The sequence below is a fragment of the Brassica napus genome, chromosome C6, assembly GCF_020379485.1.
Source record: "Brassica napus cultivar Da-Ae chromosome C6, Da-Ae, whole genome shotgun sequence".
In the NCBI taxonomy this organism is placed as follows: domain Eukaryota; kingdom Viridiplantae; phylum Streptophyta; class Magnoliopsida; order Brassicales; family Brassicaceae; genus Brassica; species Brassica napus.
In genome coordinates this window covers 37989161-38008333 of record NC_063449.1, presented here as the reverse complement: position 1 = coordinate 38008333, position 19173 = coordinate 37989161, and the positions used below count along the sequence as shown (strand labels likewise).

Genomic DNA, 19173 nt, shown 5'->3' with positions numbered 1-19173 from the left:
GAAAAGATATTTCTTTCTGATATGGGTTGGGATTCTAGCTCAACAGCGTAATGTTATTAGGTGGTCAGAATTGAGGTGTTGTATGAGAAAACAATCATTTGATAGATTGATGTTCTACTCGTTAGACGTTACAGCAAAAGAGAAAATCAGACAAGTATATATCTAAACAAACAAGTGAAGCTTTCGATAATGATTTGTCTTTTGAGAATGTACTAGAAAATGGAGGCGTACATTTCATTACAGGACTAGAAACTATGATTGAAGTGCAAATGAATGTTTGTTATAGTTAATGATGAGTTACTGAACCATTTCAATATAGTTATATATTCAAAAAAATAAAAATTTAAGATAGATATTTTCTTGTAAAACAAGTGTTTTGGGATTCTCAAGGGTTCTCATTTAAAAATGTTTATTCTTACCATAGATAACATTTTCAGCGTATTTCTCTCTTATTTTTATTTTTCTTTTACAAATTTGAAATATTTTGTGAGATACTTCTAACTTTTTAGCTCCCGGAGCAAGCATAGGACGTAGATTACTACAAAGACCGGAAGAAGAACACTACTTAAAACATAAATTCTTATCAAACTAATTCATCTTCTGTTATGAAATCAATTCTCTCATTGTTTTTTATCTGTTCTGCAGTCTCAATTAATGGATGGCACCAAAAGTGCTGCTGTTCATGAAAAGTATATTCTCATGGTTAAATTGTTATGCTTATTGCTGACTCTAACGATGCTCTTCCTACTGTCTAACTGGAAGATCTTAAATTCTTACATGCTATTAATATGCATCTAGTTTTCCATCAACCCTAAAAAGAAGATGTATCAGTTTAGTAAATTGTAAACCATACTATCCATTTTGGCTATTGTAATATATATGCGAAACAATAATGTGAATTGTCTTGCCCGACACCACTGAGGCAATAAGTAAATGTTATAAAGTTTGGTGTCATTTTAGATCTTCATAATTTTTCCCTCAACCGACACCGGCCCCCGTAGGCAATTAGTAAAGGCTGTAGAACTGAACTTTGATGGTCATGATACTATACTGTTTTGTCTTCTATAGCTTTACTTAAATAGTTATCAGAAAAACGCTCTTATACTCTTTAACAGTTGTGTCTGGTTTAATATTGTTACCAACGGCGGATGCAGAAATTTCTTTTAGGGGGTTCATAAAATAACAAAAGGTGTCAATGGAGGTTTGAACCTTGGTTTTGGAGGTGTCATAACAGAGAATATTGCTATTTTGCTATTTATTCTTTAGTAAATCTTATACAATTTTGTTTATTTATTAGTTTAAGGGGTGTCATGTGACCCCCCTAAACGCTTAATGGATCCGCCTCTAATTGTTACATCTGTTTCTCATATAAGAAGGTGTATGTGAAAAAGTTTAAAAGAACTAATGTGAATATTTACCTTATCAAAGTGTGTTTATATTTTTGGTTATTTGTCCAGGGAAAACTTCAAGACTAAAACATGCAGCTAAAATAGTGGAGATATGAGTAACTATGAGAGAGCAGTTCATGATATCATACGAGTGAGGAAAAATATGAAGAAACCCATATAGTAGTTCTAGGATCAGTAAATAAGTTTGTCTAGTCTCCCAAAAAATTAGATATTGGCTGTTGCATGGAATATGGTACACATACCAAGTGACCAGACGTGAGAGGTCCATACCCGTAGGTGATCAGAGGCATTACAAGTGGTTTAAGAACCAGGAGGTGGTCCTGATGCGCAATAAAGATGTTGTAAGTTCTATGAATGTGGTGACTATAACATTTTGATTTCGGGTAAATTGTGGTGTATGTAAATATGCAAAAAAAAAAATCGATTTGATTATTTATGGAGCTAAAGTGCATTTATCTTTCTATTATTTTCAAAAAAAATTTCAAGGTTGAACGGGAATGGTGAAAGAATAGATGACTAATTGATAAATGTTTCACGATATCATACAAGTAAGACCAATACATGAAAAATATTATACAATGATTACATAGTCAGTAAACAAGTATTTTGAATTTCAAAAATTTAAAACACTGATTATTGCAAAACTAAGTGAACAAACGTGAAAAACCTATTAGCCATAGTTGGCCAGAAGCGTTACAAATATCTTATAAAGAAAATGTAGCAGCAGCCGTTTTGTGGTGTACGTAGACTGTCCTTCAAAAAAACTTAAAGAAAAACTCAAGAGAGCTTCAAAGAAAGTAGACTCTACAGTTCCATGTACTTCTGCATAAATAGACATCTCTTCTCTGGAGGAAAAATGAAACAAGAAGAGCAGAATCTGATTATGCATTTTGCGTTGAACAAGACAAAGGAAAAGCCGAAGCAAAAGAGGTTTGGTGGAAAAATAAAAAGAGGTTTGGTGGAAGTAAAATGAACAGAAGCAGAAGAAGAAGAGGCATTCTTTATATGTATTTCGATTCAAAGCGTCATGTGTTGGTATGAGAGCTACTGAGTACGCCTATCGATTTATGTAATCCATAAAGAGAGGCAGTCCCAGTTTATAAGTACAGCTGTAGAGTTTTAAACCGATTTGAGCTCAAGATCTTAACTGATTCAACCTAGAATGTTATCAATTTAGGTTTATACGTCCGATAAAGCAAGAATAAGTCGACACGATTTTGTTAACCCTGTGTTCGCTGATTTACTCACAGGGGAGGGAATAACGTCCCTCGGCGCGTTTTATTAACTTCAGAGAGCTTCAACCAATCAACAATGGCGATCTACAACGTATATCAACAATACGTGATCCAAAGATCTCAATCGAGCTGAGAACAGAGTATGTGATCGACTTACAACGTGTAATCGATATACCTCCTATACTCTGCGGTGTGACGCTTCCCAAGCTTCTTCAACACGAATGCTCAAGCTCTTCTTCTCTGATCTGATCGCCAAATCTCTCTGATATTTTTCTCTCTCTGATCATCGTAACAACCTTCTCAACAATCTCTTTTTAAGTGTAACAAACTCTCGGTGTACACATGTCTGTCTCTCATCAAAACGTCATCGTTCTGATTAATCCGCTAAACCTTCCATCTAGGTTTAACTCTATTCAGTCTAACCGGAGTTTAATTGAACCGGACTTCACAATCTCCACCTTTCAATAACCACTCCACAGAAGCACCAGCAGCTTTTGAATAGTCTGAACCCATTCTGATTACTCAACTTGATCTCTAAAACTTGACTGAACAGAACTGATTCTCAACTCAACCTGAAGCTGAACTCACAAGAACTAAACAAAAATTTAATGCCAAGACCACACATCTTGAACTGACCAAGACGAGCTCCACCTCAAACTAAACACCTTCTGAACCATTTATCCTGCATCATGAGTAACTCTTACCAAATGAAACTCTCAAGCACGCTGATCTAGCAGGCATATTAGATCAGTCTCATAGAGTTACTCGAAGCTCTCTTCTCATACAACATTCGACAAATCACAGCAGAGATTGAACTTAGGTCTAGGAAGAGCCTTAGTGAAGAAATCGGTTGGATTCTTGCTTGTGTGTATCTTATACAGAATGATAGTTCCTTGCGCTATAATGTCCCTGATGAAGTTGTACTTTGTAGCCACATGTTTAGTTTTCTCATGATACACTGCGTTCTTTGCAAGAGCCAAAGCACTTTGAGAATCACAATGCATCTTAACCTTCCCTGAATCGAATCCCAACTCTTCAGAAATTCCCTTCATCCAGATAGCTTCCTTAGTAGCTGTCGACAGAGCCATATACTCTGCCTCAATGGATGATAAGGCAACAACAGATTGTAGGTTTGATCTCCAGCTCACTGTGTTACCCCAAACCTTGAAGATATACCCTCTGACTGACCTCCTCCTATCCATGTCTGTAGCTTAGTCAGAGTCACTGAAGCCTTCAATGCTAAATTCTCCATGCTTTCTGAACTCCAAACACCTTGAAGTCTCGCCTCTCAAATATCTCAAACCCCACTTGACTGCTTCCCATTGCTTCATACCCGACTTTGACATGAATCGACTTATAACACCAACAGCATAAGCCAAGTCAGGTCTTGTCCCAATCATAGCATACATCATACTGCCTACAACACTGGCATAAGGAACCTTATCCATTCGAGCTTTCTCTATCACCAGTTCATCCTTCTTTAAGCTCCTGAGTTTAAAATGAGAAGCTAGCGGAATTGTAACTGCGGTAGCTTCACTCATTCCAAATGTCTTAAGCACCTTTCTGATGTAGTTCCCTTGAGACAACGTCAACACACCATTCTTCCTGTATCTAGTGATGTCCATACCTAGAATACGAGATGCAGCTCCCATATCCTTCATTTCGAACTCATTACTCAGACTGTCTTTTATTTTTCTTATTTCAGACAAATCCCCTGATGTTATAAGCATATCATCAACATACAGTAGAAGATAGATAGCTTGTTCAGTCCTGAGGTTCTTCATGTAGACGCAAGAGTCATACTCACTTCTCTTAAGCTTCTGATCTATCATGAAATTATCAAACCTAAGATTCCATTGTCTTGGTGACTGTTTCAAGCCATAAAGAGACTTCCTCAACAAGCAGACCTTGTTCTCATCTCCAGGTTTTATAAATCCCTCAGGCTGATCCATGATGATTCTTTCTTCTAAGTTCCCATGTAAGAAGGCAGTTTTCACATCAAGCTGCTCCAACTCATAGTCCTTGTTGACTACAATCGATAACATTAGTCTTATGGAGACATGTTTGACAACAGGAGAGAATATCTCATTGTAGTCTATTCCCTTCTTTTGAGAATAACCTTTTGCTACAAGCCTAGCTTTGTGCCTCTCGTTTTCAACCCCCGGAATCCCTGGCTTAAGTTTAAACAACCACTTACATCCAACTGTTTTCTGTCCTTCAGGCCTTTCAATCAAGTCCCATGTGTGATTCTTATCAAGAAAAACCATTTCCTCTGAAGTTGCATTGTTCCATAATTTCTATTTCTTGCTTAGCTTAGCTTCTGCAAATAATTTTGGTTCCTCAGACTCAATATCTTCAGAGACTGACAGAGCATAAGCTACAAGATTTGCATCTTCATATCTTGAAGGAGGTCTTACGTTTCTTCTTGTTCGATCCCTTGCCAACAGGTAACCACTAACCTCAGGTTGAGTCTCAGTTTCTGATTCTTCGTGAAACGTGAGGCCTTCTTCTTCATCACTTTCTGAATATCCCTCAGACCCTGCATTATTCTCACTTTCACTCTCAGTCTGCAACTCTGAAGTTTCTCCACCTAAGCCTGATGTTTCACCATACTCATATCCTGATCCACGAATCAACTTTGGACTGAATGTGACCTTCTTCTCTCCTGACCTTTTCTCCTTTCTTAACTCAGTTTCTGGTTCAGCCTTCTTTGTAGTCTCCTCAACATCCTTATACACCTCTTCTTCTCTGAAGATAACATTCCTACTTGTTACACACTTTGCATCTTCAGTGATCCAGACACGGTATCCTTTTACTCCAAAAGGATAACCTACAAAAATCCCTTTTAATGCTCTGGGGCTTGTTTTGTCTTGTGTAACATGAACATATGCGGTGCAACCGAACCTCTTGAGATGGCCAATATCAGGTTTCCTACCAGACCATACTTCTTCAGGAAGCTTGAACTCAATTGTAGAATTTGGAGTTCGGTTGATCAAGTAAACAGCTGTTGAGGTAGCTTCTGCCCAAAACTCTTTTCCTAGTCCAGTTTCTGACAACATGCTTCGAACTCTATCCATAATAGTTTGATTCATTCTCTCTGCCGTCCCATTATGTTGAGGTGTGTAGGCGCAAGTCCTATGCCTCTTTATCCCACTTTTTCTACACAACTCTTCAAACTGATTATTGCAGTATTCTAACCCATTATCAGTTCTCAAACAATTGATCTTCTTCTCTCTATGACTGTTAACCATTTCTTTCCATTCTTTAACCTCAAGAAAGCCTCATCCTTAGTTTTCAGGAAGAAGACCCATACTTTCTTTGAGAAATCATCTATGAAGCTGATAAAGTACTTGCATCCTCCAAGGCTTTCTGAGTTTGGTGAAGAACCCCAGAGATCTGAGTGTACATACTCAAGAATGTTTTTGGTGGTGTGTTTTGCCGTTGGAAAGCTCTGCTTGTGAGACTTTCCTAGAACACAATCCTCACAGAAACCCATTTCCCCTGCTTCTGCCTTTGGTATGTAACCCTCCTTGATCAGAATATCAAAGTTCTTCTTACTGATGTGTCCAAGTCTTGAATGCCAAAGCATGGTATTCTTCTCTTTTGGCATCGCTGCATTCGCTTCACCCTTAACCACTGACCCTTGAAGATAATACAAACCATGAATTTATTTACCACTGATCACCTTCTTATCTCCTTTGAAAAATATGACTGTGAAATCTCCTCTTTCGTATCTGCAGCCAGACTTCTCAAGCATACCATATGAGATCAAGTTTCTTCTCATATTAGGCATAAAACGCACTCCAGTAAGAATCACTTCATGTCCTTCTTCATTTAAGATTCTTATCTTCCCAATACCTTTTACTTCACTTTGAGTATTGTTTGCCATAAGAACTCTTCCTCCATCTGATTCTTCCAAGTCAAACAACAGCTCTATGTCTGGAGTTATGTGAAACGTGCATCCTGAATCAAGAATCCAATCACCTTTAGTATCTGTTGGACTAGCCGTTAGGACCATTGGTTGTCTCACTTCATGAACTGAGTTTGCCAATGGCTCTGGATTACTTCTTTCATTTCTCTCTGGACATTATTTCTTCCAATGTCCATCTTTTCCACAGATAAAGCATGTGCCTCGCTTCCATTTCTCAGACCTTCCTCTAGACTTTGGCCTGTCTCCATGACTCTTTGATCTGTTGTTTCTCTTGTAGTCCTTTTTGTATCCTGATTCAGACTGTCTCTTTGATGATCTACCACGAGCTTCCACATATAATCCTTCAGCTCCATTCTTCTTCTTGCCTAGCAATCCTCTATGTCTCAGTTCAGCTTCCATTGAGTAAGCTGAAGTCACAACTTTTGAGACAGTTAATGTTTCTTTTCCAGTACCATACTGTAGTGTATGTACTAGTTGTTCAAACGCAGGTGGGAGGCCAGATAGAAGTTGTATTGCCTGATCTTCATCAGAGACTGTCATCTTAAGACTCTCCAGATCCGCAATGAGCTTGAGAAAGATGTCAACATTCTCCTCAATGGTCTTATCCTCTTCCATCTTGTAGCAAGAGAACTGCTTCTTAAGATAAATTCTGTTTGGAAGAGATCTAGTCTGATAGATCTTCTCCATTGCCTTCCACATTCCCAACGCAGTAGTTCATTCATTATCTTTCTAAGAATAGAGTCGCTTACACAAGTTCCAAGCAAGCTCCTTGTTCTTAGATCCTTCTCAGCCTTCTTCTGGTCCACCAAGGGAGAAGCTCCTTCTTCTTGCTTCTCTGATGAAGCATAGATTGTGAATCCTTCGGTGATTGTTACCAGTAGTCTCTGAATCTCAAGTTGCCCCATAAGCTTGAACTTCCAGAGACCAAAATCACATTTGCCATCTAACTTGTCCATCTGAAATTTTCCCATCGTTGGTGCCATGGTCATCACTTCCAGAGATGAATCCTTCGAATCTTAGATCTGATCTTGAAACTCTCTTCAATCACTCTGAGTTTCAAGATGACCTCAAATCCACAACTCTTTAGCCTTCGCAATCCAACCTAGATGGTCTGATACCACTTCTAGAGTTTTAAACCGATTTGAGCTCAAGATCTTAACTGATTCAACCTAGAATGTTATCAATCTAGGTTTATACGTTCGATAAAGCAAGAATAAGTCGACACGGTTTTGTTAACCCTGTGTTTGCTGATCTACTCACAGGGGAGGGAAAAAACGTCCCTCAGCGCGTTTTATTAACTTCAAAGAGCTTCAACCAATCAACAATGGTGATCTACAACGTATATCAACAATACGTGATCCAGAGATCTCAATCGAGCTGAGGACAGAGTATGTGATCGACTTACAATGTGTAATCGATATACCTCATATACTCTGCGGTTTGACGCTTCCCAAGCTTCTTCAACACGAATGCTCAAGCTCTTCTTCTCCGATCTGATCGCCAAATCTCTCTGATCTTTTTCTCTCTCTGATCATCGTAACAACCTTCTCAATGATCTCTTTTTAAGTGTAACAAACTCTCGGTGTACACGTGTCTGTCTCTCATCAAAACGCCATCGTTCTGATTAATCCGCTAAACCTTCTATCTCGGTTTAAGTCTATTCAGTCTAACTGGAGTTTAATTGAACCGGACTTCACAACAGTTAATCTGTTCATGTTAGTAAAAACCAATATTTGGAGCAAACATTTCTAACATTTATTGGATCATTTGGTAAAGTTAGTACAACATGTGCAATTGGAAAAAAAAACTCACATTGAGTTGGTTTGTCCACCAGAGGAGAAGTCTCCTGATAATAGTGAACAATATTAATCAATAACAACGTAAATTGACCTTCACTTTTTCCATCAAGTAAATAGCCTCAAATACACTCATCAGTCATCATTGATGATATCAATGAATTCACGGGAGTCTTAAACAGATAACTTTCTATTTTCCTTGGCTTCAATTGTTTCCCGCGGGTTTTAAACACATAACATGGTATGTTAGTCGATATCACATAAAATAGTATAATCTATGTTATTAAAAGAGAAATACCCATTTGAAAATGTTCTTACTTCATTAATTAAACTCCTTTTTTTTCTTGTTTTTTCAGTTGCATTTATGAAATATCCTAAAACGAATAAAACTGCCTAATTTATTACTTGTCTTTTCAGTTACATTAAAGTAATATGTTTAAATGAATTTAAACTTCCTATTTTATTGTTTGTCTTTTTCAGTTACCTTAATGAAATATCTTTAAATAAATTTGGACATAATGTCATTTAATCAACCAAAAAAACTCATGAGTTATCCTTACGTGCATAATTTTAATAATTGAGATTTTTAAAAACGTGCATCATTAAAATGTTACCTAAAAGATGCAGCACTAATATATAACATGCATCAATAAAACTAGAATTTGACTCACACAATTGTACGGATATTATTTTCAGTTGATTAAATTTAAAAATAATTATTTATTCAAAAAATATTTAAGAATAGCTATGTTTTTAAAAATTATATGGTATTATTTGCTTATAACTCATTTGTCATTTGATAAATTGTTAGAAAGAAAATATTAGCATAATATAACTCAGTTGTCATTTACTAAATTTATGGTTTTTATTTATATTTTTTATTATTTAATTATAATATTTTCTTTTTATATTTGAAAGATAAATGAATTTTCTTTCAAACAATATTTTTGTAAATGTATTTTTTTAAAAATAATCAATTAAAATTGTTATTATCATTGAATATCATTATTTTTGACAAAATATGAGTTTTCGTTTACATCAAAACTTATCATATTTTAGGATAATTTTAATTTAAAATGTAATTTTCATATTTTTCAAACAAATTCTAAAAATATTTTTTAAATATTTTGTTATAATTGTTAAAAAAAATATTGAGTTGCATTTCAAATAAAAAGGTAAAGATATTAAAAATATTCTAATTAAAATATGTAAAATTTAATATAGTTATAAGAAAATGGTCAAAATAAAAAAAACTACACATAAAATAATCATGATTTTTGTTAACTGGGCGGATCATTATTTATATGATATCGCACACGAAAGAAAAATTTCTGTTTTTAAAATTATCTAATTAACTTTATACTCATTTTTTTATATGATATCACACATTCGTAAAAAAATAGATAGTTTAAGATGCAAAAAAAAAAAATTTACTTAATGAATATAATATGAACGAATATTACAAATACATCATTTCATAAAATAAATAATTCAAAACTGAAAATTCATATCCGCGCGGATCTAGTTTTACATTATTTACTGAAATATCATAATTTTACCCGAAGTGAAGAGTATTCTAATCAACTCCTGCGAAGAAACAAAGTCATTCATATTTTTCTACCAAAATCATTTAACTAATTATGCTCTATAATGTTTTTTAATTACTACTTAAATGACCCTAGAAATAAATAAAAAAATTATAATCTTCCTTTAGAGTCCATTATTCTCATATTTAACTTATGTCTTAGAACTATTTAAACTTTATAAAACTAAAATTTTACTTCGATACGTACATATTTAGCCACAATTTCATCAACTCTTTTTTTGTAAAAAGTAACTGTCTATGAATTATGATATTTTCATTTTCTAAATGGTTCCAAACAACTTAACTCACCACATTATGATCCATTCGTTTCTTCATAAGAAAGACAGCCAATTTGGCCAAAACTAAATAAATAAGATAACAAGATCTATTACAAGACGTACAAAATCCAGCTCAGCTCCAACCGTGGAGGATCTCTAATCGGGACAGACGGGTCCCACATCCAAGGGGACCACCAAAAGCAGCCATTGTCGGCTGGACACCCACTCGGGTAACACTCCTAACATGTAAATCAAAATATAATCAATTTTTTTTGTAACCTTTCTCTTCTTTCACACGTAGAGTTGACATCAGGATAGGAACTTCTCCTCCAACCCCGAAAACACCCTTGATCAAACCACTTTAATTACGATATTACCACTGGCCCCTGTGACCTTCGTCAGTTCGTCGTTAGTGGCCACTGATTGATCCAAGACAATCTCTCGTCACACTCATGGGTGGACAATACAGACCGGAGCCGTGACGGGTTTTATATTTGTGTTCCCTCAACCACCGGTACTAGTTCGGGGAGTTTAAAGGTACCGATTCTGACAAGTCATGGGACATTGTTGTTTGTATCATAAGTTCTATGTTTCTTAACTTAAGCCATACATATCAATATCTTTGGATCTATCAAAGACAAAAAATTCAAGTTTATACATATACATATACACTTCTTCTTTTTTAATTCAGTTCCAACTCAACACACACACTTCTTCTTTTTTGTAATAAAACAAAGAGCAGCTTTCTTCTGCATCATCTCTCTCTCCACATTGTAAGTCTCGTATTTTTTTAAAAAACTAGCAAAGGCATTAGTACAAATATAGGCTATAAAGTGTAGTTGTCAAGTCATAAATTTTGAACATGATTAAAACAAAGAAAGCTTTTAATTTCTGGTTCATGACTTTTGAGTCCTTTCGATTGATGACTTATTACCGGTTGCACTGAGATGCTGTCGATCTTAAAACATTAAATCAATAATTGCTCTGTGATGGGGAAGCTTAATTGAGAAAAGTATCATTTATATAGAGATATCTTTCTTCAAACCTACGACTTCTACTAATAAGATTGAGACTGTGTATAATATTACTCCCTTTAATATTGAAATAACGGAATAGAGCAACCTCGATAACTGACTGAGGTTTTTTTCCCGTCGTTTTAGACTATGTACACTGGTGAATTGATTCAATGCCCTTTTTTTCTATTTTTAGCACTCCAGATCATGTTCTCTCTCTTCCACCTAATTATTCAACGTCAATTTCATTTTTAACTTCTACAATAGATTTGTTTAAAAAAATTAAACACCTTACCCCACTTTTTATAATTCATATTCTTTTATCTTTTATAATTTAATAGTTACATATTAATAATAAATTCAATTATAATTAACTTAAATAACTAAAATGACATAGCTTTATTGATTTTTTATTTATATCTTAACTAGTTTTTTAAAAAATTAGTACTAAAATAAATCTAATTAAAGCCTAATAAAAGTTATAGTGAAAATTGATATATTTTATTTGAATCCAAATGAAATGAGAGTAATATATTTTTATAGATCATAAAAAATCATGAATTTTGATATTAATTTTTTTTATATAAAAATTGTTTACTACATAATATTTAAGCTCCAATAATTTGAGAGGAAAAGAATCTCCGAATTATTTTATAACCAATCAGAATAGAGCATCTTTCCAAAATAAAAATTGGCGTGTGTGCAAATGCACTTTCCATCAGTTTCAGCCTCTTACATTTCGACACATGTGTTTAATGGGCCCACTCAAACTTTATTCAACTAGTTGAAACTTTTCAACTTCGATTAATCCACTTATGTGTTTCACGTTATTCAACAATTCAGTAGCTCAATTGCTCCTAGTCTTATAATAAGACTCAAAGGCGTGGGAGAGATGATATATTATTGTATCAGATGTATCATATTAACGAAGGCTCGGGTTCGTGGCTTGGTGGTGATTAACTTGAGGGAAAAAACCCAATACAGTGAAGTCCTAGAGTTCGAATCCCGACCACTGGAGAATTAACATTTCGGCATCGCCAGGGACGGTGGACTGATACGTGGCAACACGTGACTAGTCTGGACCACTTTTGTGGGGCCAGGATACCCCTGTATAATTACAAAAAAAAAATGTATCATATTTTTAATAAAATGAAACTTTGAGATAACTCGACTTAAACGGTTAAAAGTGATCAGAACATCAAATATATATAAGCTATTTGTCTAGATTATATAGTTAATGTAAGGCTCCCTAACTTTTAGCATTACACAAAATCAACATAATTTGTCATATATTATGTAGATATATATGTTGTTTTTAGCAACTTCAAAAGAACGGGGTAAAATGCAATCTACATTATTTCCGTCAAAGTAATTATTTGGATAAAGAGATGGTCAAGTTTAACATTTTGTCTTTCTTTGAAAGGAATCTACTTTCAATGATTTGTTATTAGCAGGCTTCCACTTTTCTCTATTAATAGTTAGCATAGATGGGTAAACAGTAAACACCGTATATTTCTATATATTTTTATTCGGATTATACAGTTAGACATTTGTTATTTTTTATTTTTTTTGGTAAAATAGATAACATAAATATTTGTTATTTGTTAGTATCCTTAACCTTTCCTCCATGAATATATATATATATACATATAAATCTCTATCTACTTATAGTATTCACAAATGCATATATTTTGCTTACTCTCATCATAAGTGTGTACACTCATTAAAGACGATACGAAAATAGAGGCTATTGTCGATTTCATTGTCGCCCTTCGATATTATAACCCACTTGATAAAAGAGGTGTATGGACAATATGGCTGCTTAAAATTCAAACTTTCTTTTAATGATTTTCTTATTTTAAAGTATTTTATATAAAGTTGTAACCGAAGTTATTTGAAATGTCAACAATTTCAAATGTTTTAAGAGGTAAGAACGATAACATAAAGGTAAACTAGACTAGCAGTATATGTGAGGAAGAGAACGGGAATGGCAAATTCATCCCTACCATGAGTTGGACGTAAACCGATGTGGACCCTGCGATTTCATTATCCAACAATAATATTTACACTCTCGTTAATGTCATGTCATTTTCACAAAAATATGAATTATATATTTGTATAACTACACTAATAAATAAATATCTATATCACGTTTTTTGTTTAATTGGCTATATATTTATATACTTTTCTTTGGAAGTTACATTTATCTCGTATGTAAAATTTAAAACGCAGTAAGTATTTTTTTTGTAAAAAGGTAAGGATTTGTTATATATATATATGAGTTAATTACAATATCTAAAATCAAGTTATTTTTTCAAAATCTATGCCTAGATAGATAAAATTTGATTTTTATTTATTTAGATAGTACATAAAATTTTGGCGCAAGGAAAACTTTGGTAAAATAATGTAACATGTGAATATCACTGTAACATGTGAATATCACTGTATATGTACATATACAGTGAGAAAGTATGATCACTAGAAGAAAAAAGAAAGAAGAACTAGGAGTTGGAAATTTTGATTTAAACGAAATGAAAATGATTAAATATGTAACAATAAAAAAAAAGATGACAAAAAAAAAATAAGAGTGGAAAAACTAAGGAGAGGCAATGATGAGGAAGGGAGAAGGTGGGATAAGCAGAGGCACGTGGGTTTGGTGATTCTTCTTTGCACGCTGGCGAATGGCTTAAGCACCATAGTTTACTCCTAAAAATACAAATAAAAATTAGGAAAATAATAATGTTTTGTGTATCCAGTTTAAGTCCCTACCATAATATAAATATTAAAAATCGCAATTTTGCATAAAACATGAAAAACAAAAAAGTTGCAAAGTAGATTGCTCTGCTTTATTGTGTTTCTCTCTTTAACCTTTGAATGATTGGTAAAGACTGTTTTCTGGGAATTTGCCTAGCTAGCTCAAAACATTTTCTTTCTCGAAAAAAAAAAAAATCTCAAGGCTGATGACTTGAAGAGTGTTATTCTGTTTTCATCCAAAGTGAGTTTTTCTACTTCGTCTTGGTTTATGCATGGGAACTGAACAACATTCTTGTTATGATGTGTGAACCATGGAGTATGGTGTTTAGTTATCTTTTGTGATTGATGGAACTTGGGTGGGTTGTGATATTATGTTGATAGGATATCCAACTCTTATCTTTATCCTTTTTTCCTTTATTGCATTGATTTTGATTCTTTTTGTTTGTATGTCCATATCAGATTGGGTATAAGGAACTTTGATTGAATGGACATGAACTTTAGTGGTGGCCTAAGTTTTTCTGGGATCTTGTTTTTCCTTTTTTTATTTCTTACCTATTTTTTTTTTTCCCATTTATCATTCTATATATCTAACTAAATAAATCACCACAAAGACAAATTTCCCAACAGAAACATAAAATCTTTTTTTTATTCTCTCCCAAGAAAAAACCTCTCTGACAAAGGTTTCATTTGTTTTGTCTCACTTACAGACAAGAATCTTGTCAGGTTTTCTTGAGGAAGGTACTGTTCTTCAGGGCTTGGAGGGGTAGAAGAAAAAAACCCATTTGAAGTTAGGCCATTATGCAGAGGAGTTTCTGAAGATTCAAGAACATAAATAACAGCGATGAAGTTTATGAAACTGGGATCTCGGCCTGACACTTTCTACACTTCAGAAGATTTAAGGTAAACAATAAAAATAAATAAACTAAATCTCAGGACATAAAGGTTTAGTAAAGAAACTAAACTGATGCTTGTTGCAGATGTGTTTCTTCTGAAGTTTCTAGTGATTATACAATTGAAGTTTCCGGAAGTAGATACCATCTTCACAAGGTACCTCTTTCTTCTTCTACTTCCTTTTCTTCCAGATGATTGATTGTTTTCTCTCTGAGAGTCTTCTTCTTTTCTGTAGTTTCCACTGCTTTCAAAGTGTTTGAGGCTTCAAAGAATGTGCTCTGAGTCACCAGAATCAAACCAACTTCCAGACTTCCCAGGAGGAGTTGAAGCCTTTGAGCTATGTGCCAAATACTGCTATGGAATGACAATAACCATAAGCGCTTACAACATAGTAGCAGCGAGATGTGCAGCAGAGTATCTTCAGATGTCAGAGGAAGTTGAGAAAGGTAACTTGGTGTACAAGCTTGAAGTCTTCTTGAACACCTGCATCCTTAACGGATGGAGAGACTCCATAGTCACACTTCACACCACTAAGGCTTTTCCTCTCTGGTCTGAAGACCTTGCCATCACTAGTAGGTGCATTGAGGCAATAGCTTCAAAGGTCTTGTCTCATCCATCCAAAGTATCTCTCTCACACAGTCATTCTAGGCGTGTTAGGGACGATGACACGTCCTCTAACAGAGCTGCCGCTGCGAGCAGAGGATGGTGGGCTGAAGACATCGCAGAGTTGGGAATAGATCTTTATTGGAGGACAATGATTGCTATCAAATCCGGTGGCAAAGTACCCTCTAGTCTCATCGGTGATGCCCTTCGAGTTTACGCCTCTAAGTGGCTTCCTTCTCTGCAAAGAAACCGAAAACAAGTCGGCAAGAAAGAGGATTCTGACTCGGATTCGGAGACTGATGTTTCATCCAAGCACAGGTTGTTGTTGGAGTCCATTATAAGCTTGCTTCCTGCTGAGAAAGCCGCGGTTTCTTGCAGCTTCTTGCTTAAGCTCTTGAAAGCAGCTAACATCTTAAACGCATCATCATCTTCCAAAATGGAATTGGCAAGAAGGGTGGCTCTTCAGTTAGAAGAAGCAACGGTTAGTGATTTGTTGATACCTCCAACGTCCTACAAGTCTGAAATGTTATACGATGTGGACGTTGTGGCGACTATCTTGGAACAGTTTATGATCTTAGGGCAGACTAGTCCACCGACAAGTCCTTTGAGAGGTAAAAAGGGTATGATGGATAGAAGACAAAGATCTCGTTCGGCTGAGAATATTGATCTTGAGTTCCAAGAAAGTAGGAGGTCTTCCTCTGCCTCTCATAGCTCAAAGCTTAAAGTGGCTAAGCTTGTGGATGGATACCTCCAACAGATTGCTAGAGATGTGAGTCTACCGCTCTCGAAGTTTGTTAGTTTAGCTGAGAGTGTCCCTGAGTTTTCTAGGCTTGATCATGATGATCTCTACAGAGCCATTGACATATATCTCAAGGTACAATAATCTCTCAAAACTTTCATCATGTTTTTTTTTTTTTAATACCAAAAGGTTCGGGGTCGGAAGCTGTAACCCTTCCAGCCCCGAAACCACGAGAATGTAGTATTAGTTTTGTCTCAGCGGTCACTCGAATTAGAGACCTTTTGATATAACGGTGATCTTTCAAAACTCTCATCATTGTTTGTGTTCACTAAAGCTAATCATAGTCATTGTTGTGTTTCTACAGGCTCACAAGAATCTGAATAAATCAGAAAGAAAAAGAATATGTAGAGTCTTGGACTGCAAGAAACTGTCGATGGAAGCGTGTATGCATGCTGCGCAGAACGAGATGCTTCCACTGAGAGTTGTGGTACAAGTCCTCTTCTATGAGCAGGCGAGAGCTGCTGCAGCTACCAACAAAGGTGAAGTTAAAATGACCGAGCTTCCAAGCAACATCAAAGCACTCCTTGCTGCACACAACATTGACCCTTCTAATCCAAGTGCAGCCGCTTTCAGCACAACCACAAGCATGGCAGGGCCGGAAGATCAGTGGAGCGTGTCTGGTCTCAAATCTCCCAAGTCAAAGCTCTCAGGGACACTGAGAAGCAAGCTAGCTGAAGATGAAGAGATAGACGAGAGGTTTATGAACCAAGGAGGAGGAAGAACTCCATCTCGGTTTAAGGCTTTCTGTGCAATCCCTGGCCGACCTAAGAAGATGTTCAGCAAGTTTTTGCCCATCAACAGAAACTCCAACGACAAAAACTGAATAAACTGTTATTTTTAGATCTCTAGAGTAAAAGAAAGAAAATGTGTAAACCTCTCTCTCTATCTCTTTGTGCAACTTCACCAATGTTCAATTAATCTCCAAAATAATAATGTTTAAGAATTCATATTTGTTTTCGTTAGATTAATGAGACGTGTTTGGAATCCAGAAGATCAAAAGAAAATGACTTAATTATACTAGGGGAAGTGTATTCAACTAAGAGTTCAGATGATTTGTATTAAAATAACAAATCTACTGTTTTTTAGACGAAGATTTAAAAAAAGGGAAAATTTGGATAAATACACTTCAATAAGAATATAATTTGAAAAATACACCTTTGTTTAAGATTTTTTGAAAAATACACTTATCTATATATAAATTTACCAAATTGTCCAATCTTAATATTTATCAATTCCAATTTAACAATTTTAAAAAAAAATATTTTAAAAGAAAATCGTTAGAGATAGGGAATTATTTGTGAATCCACTATTCAGAATTTCTTCCAACTCTTTAATATACACATGAAGGTAATCTTTCGATAAGACTTCAATGCAAGCAACACCATTTGTTTTTTGTGACTTTAAACTGTTGGTATGTGTTTGTTCTTCCACTGCCTTTCTTTTTCCATCACTTCCTTTTTGAATCTTATACTCCATCTCTATATAAACAACATAAATTAAAAAATTTGTAAGATACACGAATCAAATCATTGGCTCAAACAGATTTATTGGATTTTCATGACACGTGAAAAAGAAGAAAAAACCGATGAATAATAATCAGTGCAATTCTTTTTCATATTCAAAATCAAAAAAAAAAACACATATCCGAATACATCATATTAGCTAGAACTTACTTGGCTCCAGTAGAGAAGATGAAAATTTTGTAGAAACAAACGTGACTTGCTCTTCTTTTTTAACAACGTGACTTGTTTATATAAGTTGAAGAAAATAAAATAAAGGGAAATCTGTATAAACTTCATGATAAAGTCAATACAAGTCATAATTCACATGTTTATCTTTGTTATTGTAAAATTTAAATGGTAAAATAACATATTTATCTCAACACACATATTTACCTAATTTTAATGATATTATTTTTATTAATTTCGAATTTATATATTAATTTCGAATTATATCTTGGGTAAAAAGGTCAATTCATAATTAAGGAAGTGTATTTTCAAAAGTTAAAATAGAAAATGCAATTATCAAATTTCAAATCATAAATAGGGTATTTTGCAAATTATCCCTTAAAAAAAACACTTTAAAATTATAAATTCAGTGTTATTGAACGTGTCATTTTTTAAAACATTTTGAAATTTATTGTTATATTGAACAAAATTTAAGTTGAAGATTTTAGAGTGTTTTAGATGTTTTTAGGGTGTTTGAAAATGATTTCTTATTTATAAAAATAAAAATTCAAATCTCATGGTTTTAGAAAAGATTCTAGAGTTATTTAATAAAATCAATTTTAATATTCACCTAAATCATTTAAAAGCTCACAAAAATCAAATCATTTTAAATTTCACATTAAATACACACCCTCTTAGAATTGTATGAAACATAGCAGCCTGAAGATTCTCTAGTTTGTTTGATTATTCTATCTTTGTAGAGAGTAAAAGTCAAATCTTCCTCTCTTTCTTTGGAGTAATCTGTTGTCTGCTACTGGGTTAGTTAGGATTTTTTTCATATTATAGATATATACCCAAAGATCATGTTCATTAATCAGTAGAGAGGAGTGCTAGGTATTTAACAAAACATTTGTTATGTAAATATGATCTTATTTTAGACAATGAATACGGAATATCTTAACCGCCTTGGATTTGATATGTAATTAAGTACATATATTATGATCCTTTTCAATAATTATGTCAACCCATATAAGGATCACATGGTCTCCCTCTCGCTAAACAAGTGTCCAAGTTTTTGTACTAACATCCCAGACAACAAATCATTCTTGTATGTCAACAAGTTTAATGTATAAATCCGACCTAATCTGTCCAACAAGTTTCATCATGTTCATGATACTTAAATTAGCTTTGTTCCAACAATATGCATAACAC

The 19173-nt window shown here is 34.4% G+C and overlaps 1 protein-coding gene across 2 annotated transcripts; it reads left to right on the top strand.

The window, feature by feature from the left end:
• Positions 1–10873: 10873 nt before the first annotated feature.
• On the top strand, positions 10874–17241 carry LOC106405847 (BTB/POZ domain-containing protein At1g67900). 2 transcript variants are annotated; one of them, XM_048760148.1, is made up of 5 exons: positions 10874–11007; positions 14709–14901; positions 14979–15048; positions 15128–16369; positions 16599–17241. In XM_048760148.1, the coding sequence occupies exons 2-5, from the start codon at positions 14843–14845 to the stop codon at positions 17115–17117; spliced, it is 1890 nt and encodes a 629-aa protein (XP_048616105.1). In that variant the 5' UTR covers positions 10874–11007; positions 14709–14842; the 3' UTR covers positions 17118–17241. The 2 variants fall into 2 exon arrangements, with proteins under 2 accessions (XP_048616105.1, XP_013701854.2); XM_013846400.3 differs by lacking the exon at positions 10874–11007 and adding an exon at positions 14035–14242.
• Positions 17242–19173: the final 1932 nt, after the last annotated feature.

Coding starts and splice junctions, on each gene's coding strand:
- LOC106405847 (XM_048760148.1), top strand. CDS start 14,843: ATGAAGTTTATGAAACTGGGATCTCGGCCTGACACTTTCTACACTTCA. Junction 14,902..14,978: donor TACACTTCAGAAGATTTAAG/GTAAACAATAAA, acceptor TGCTTGTTGCAG/ATGTGTTTCTTCTGAAGTTT. Junction 16,370..16,598: donor CCATTGACATATATCTCAAG/GTACAATAATCT, acceptor GTGTTTCTACAG/GCTCACAAGAATCTGAATAA.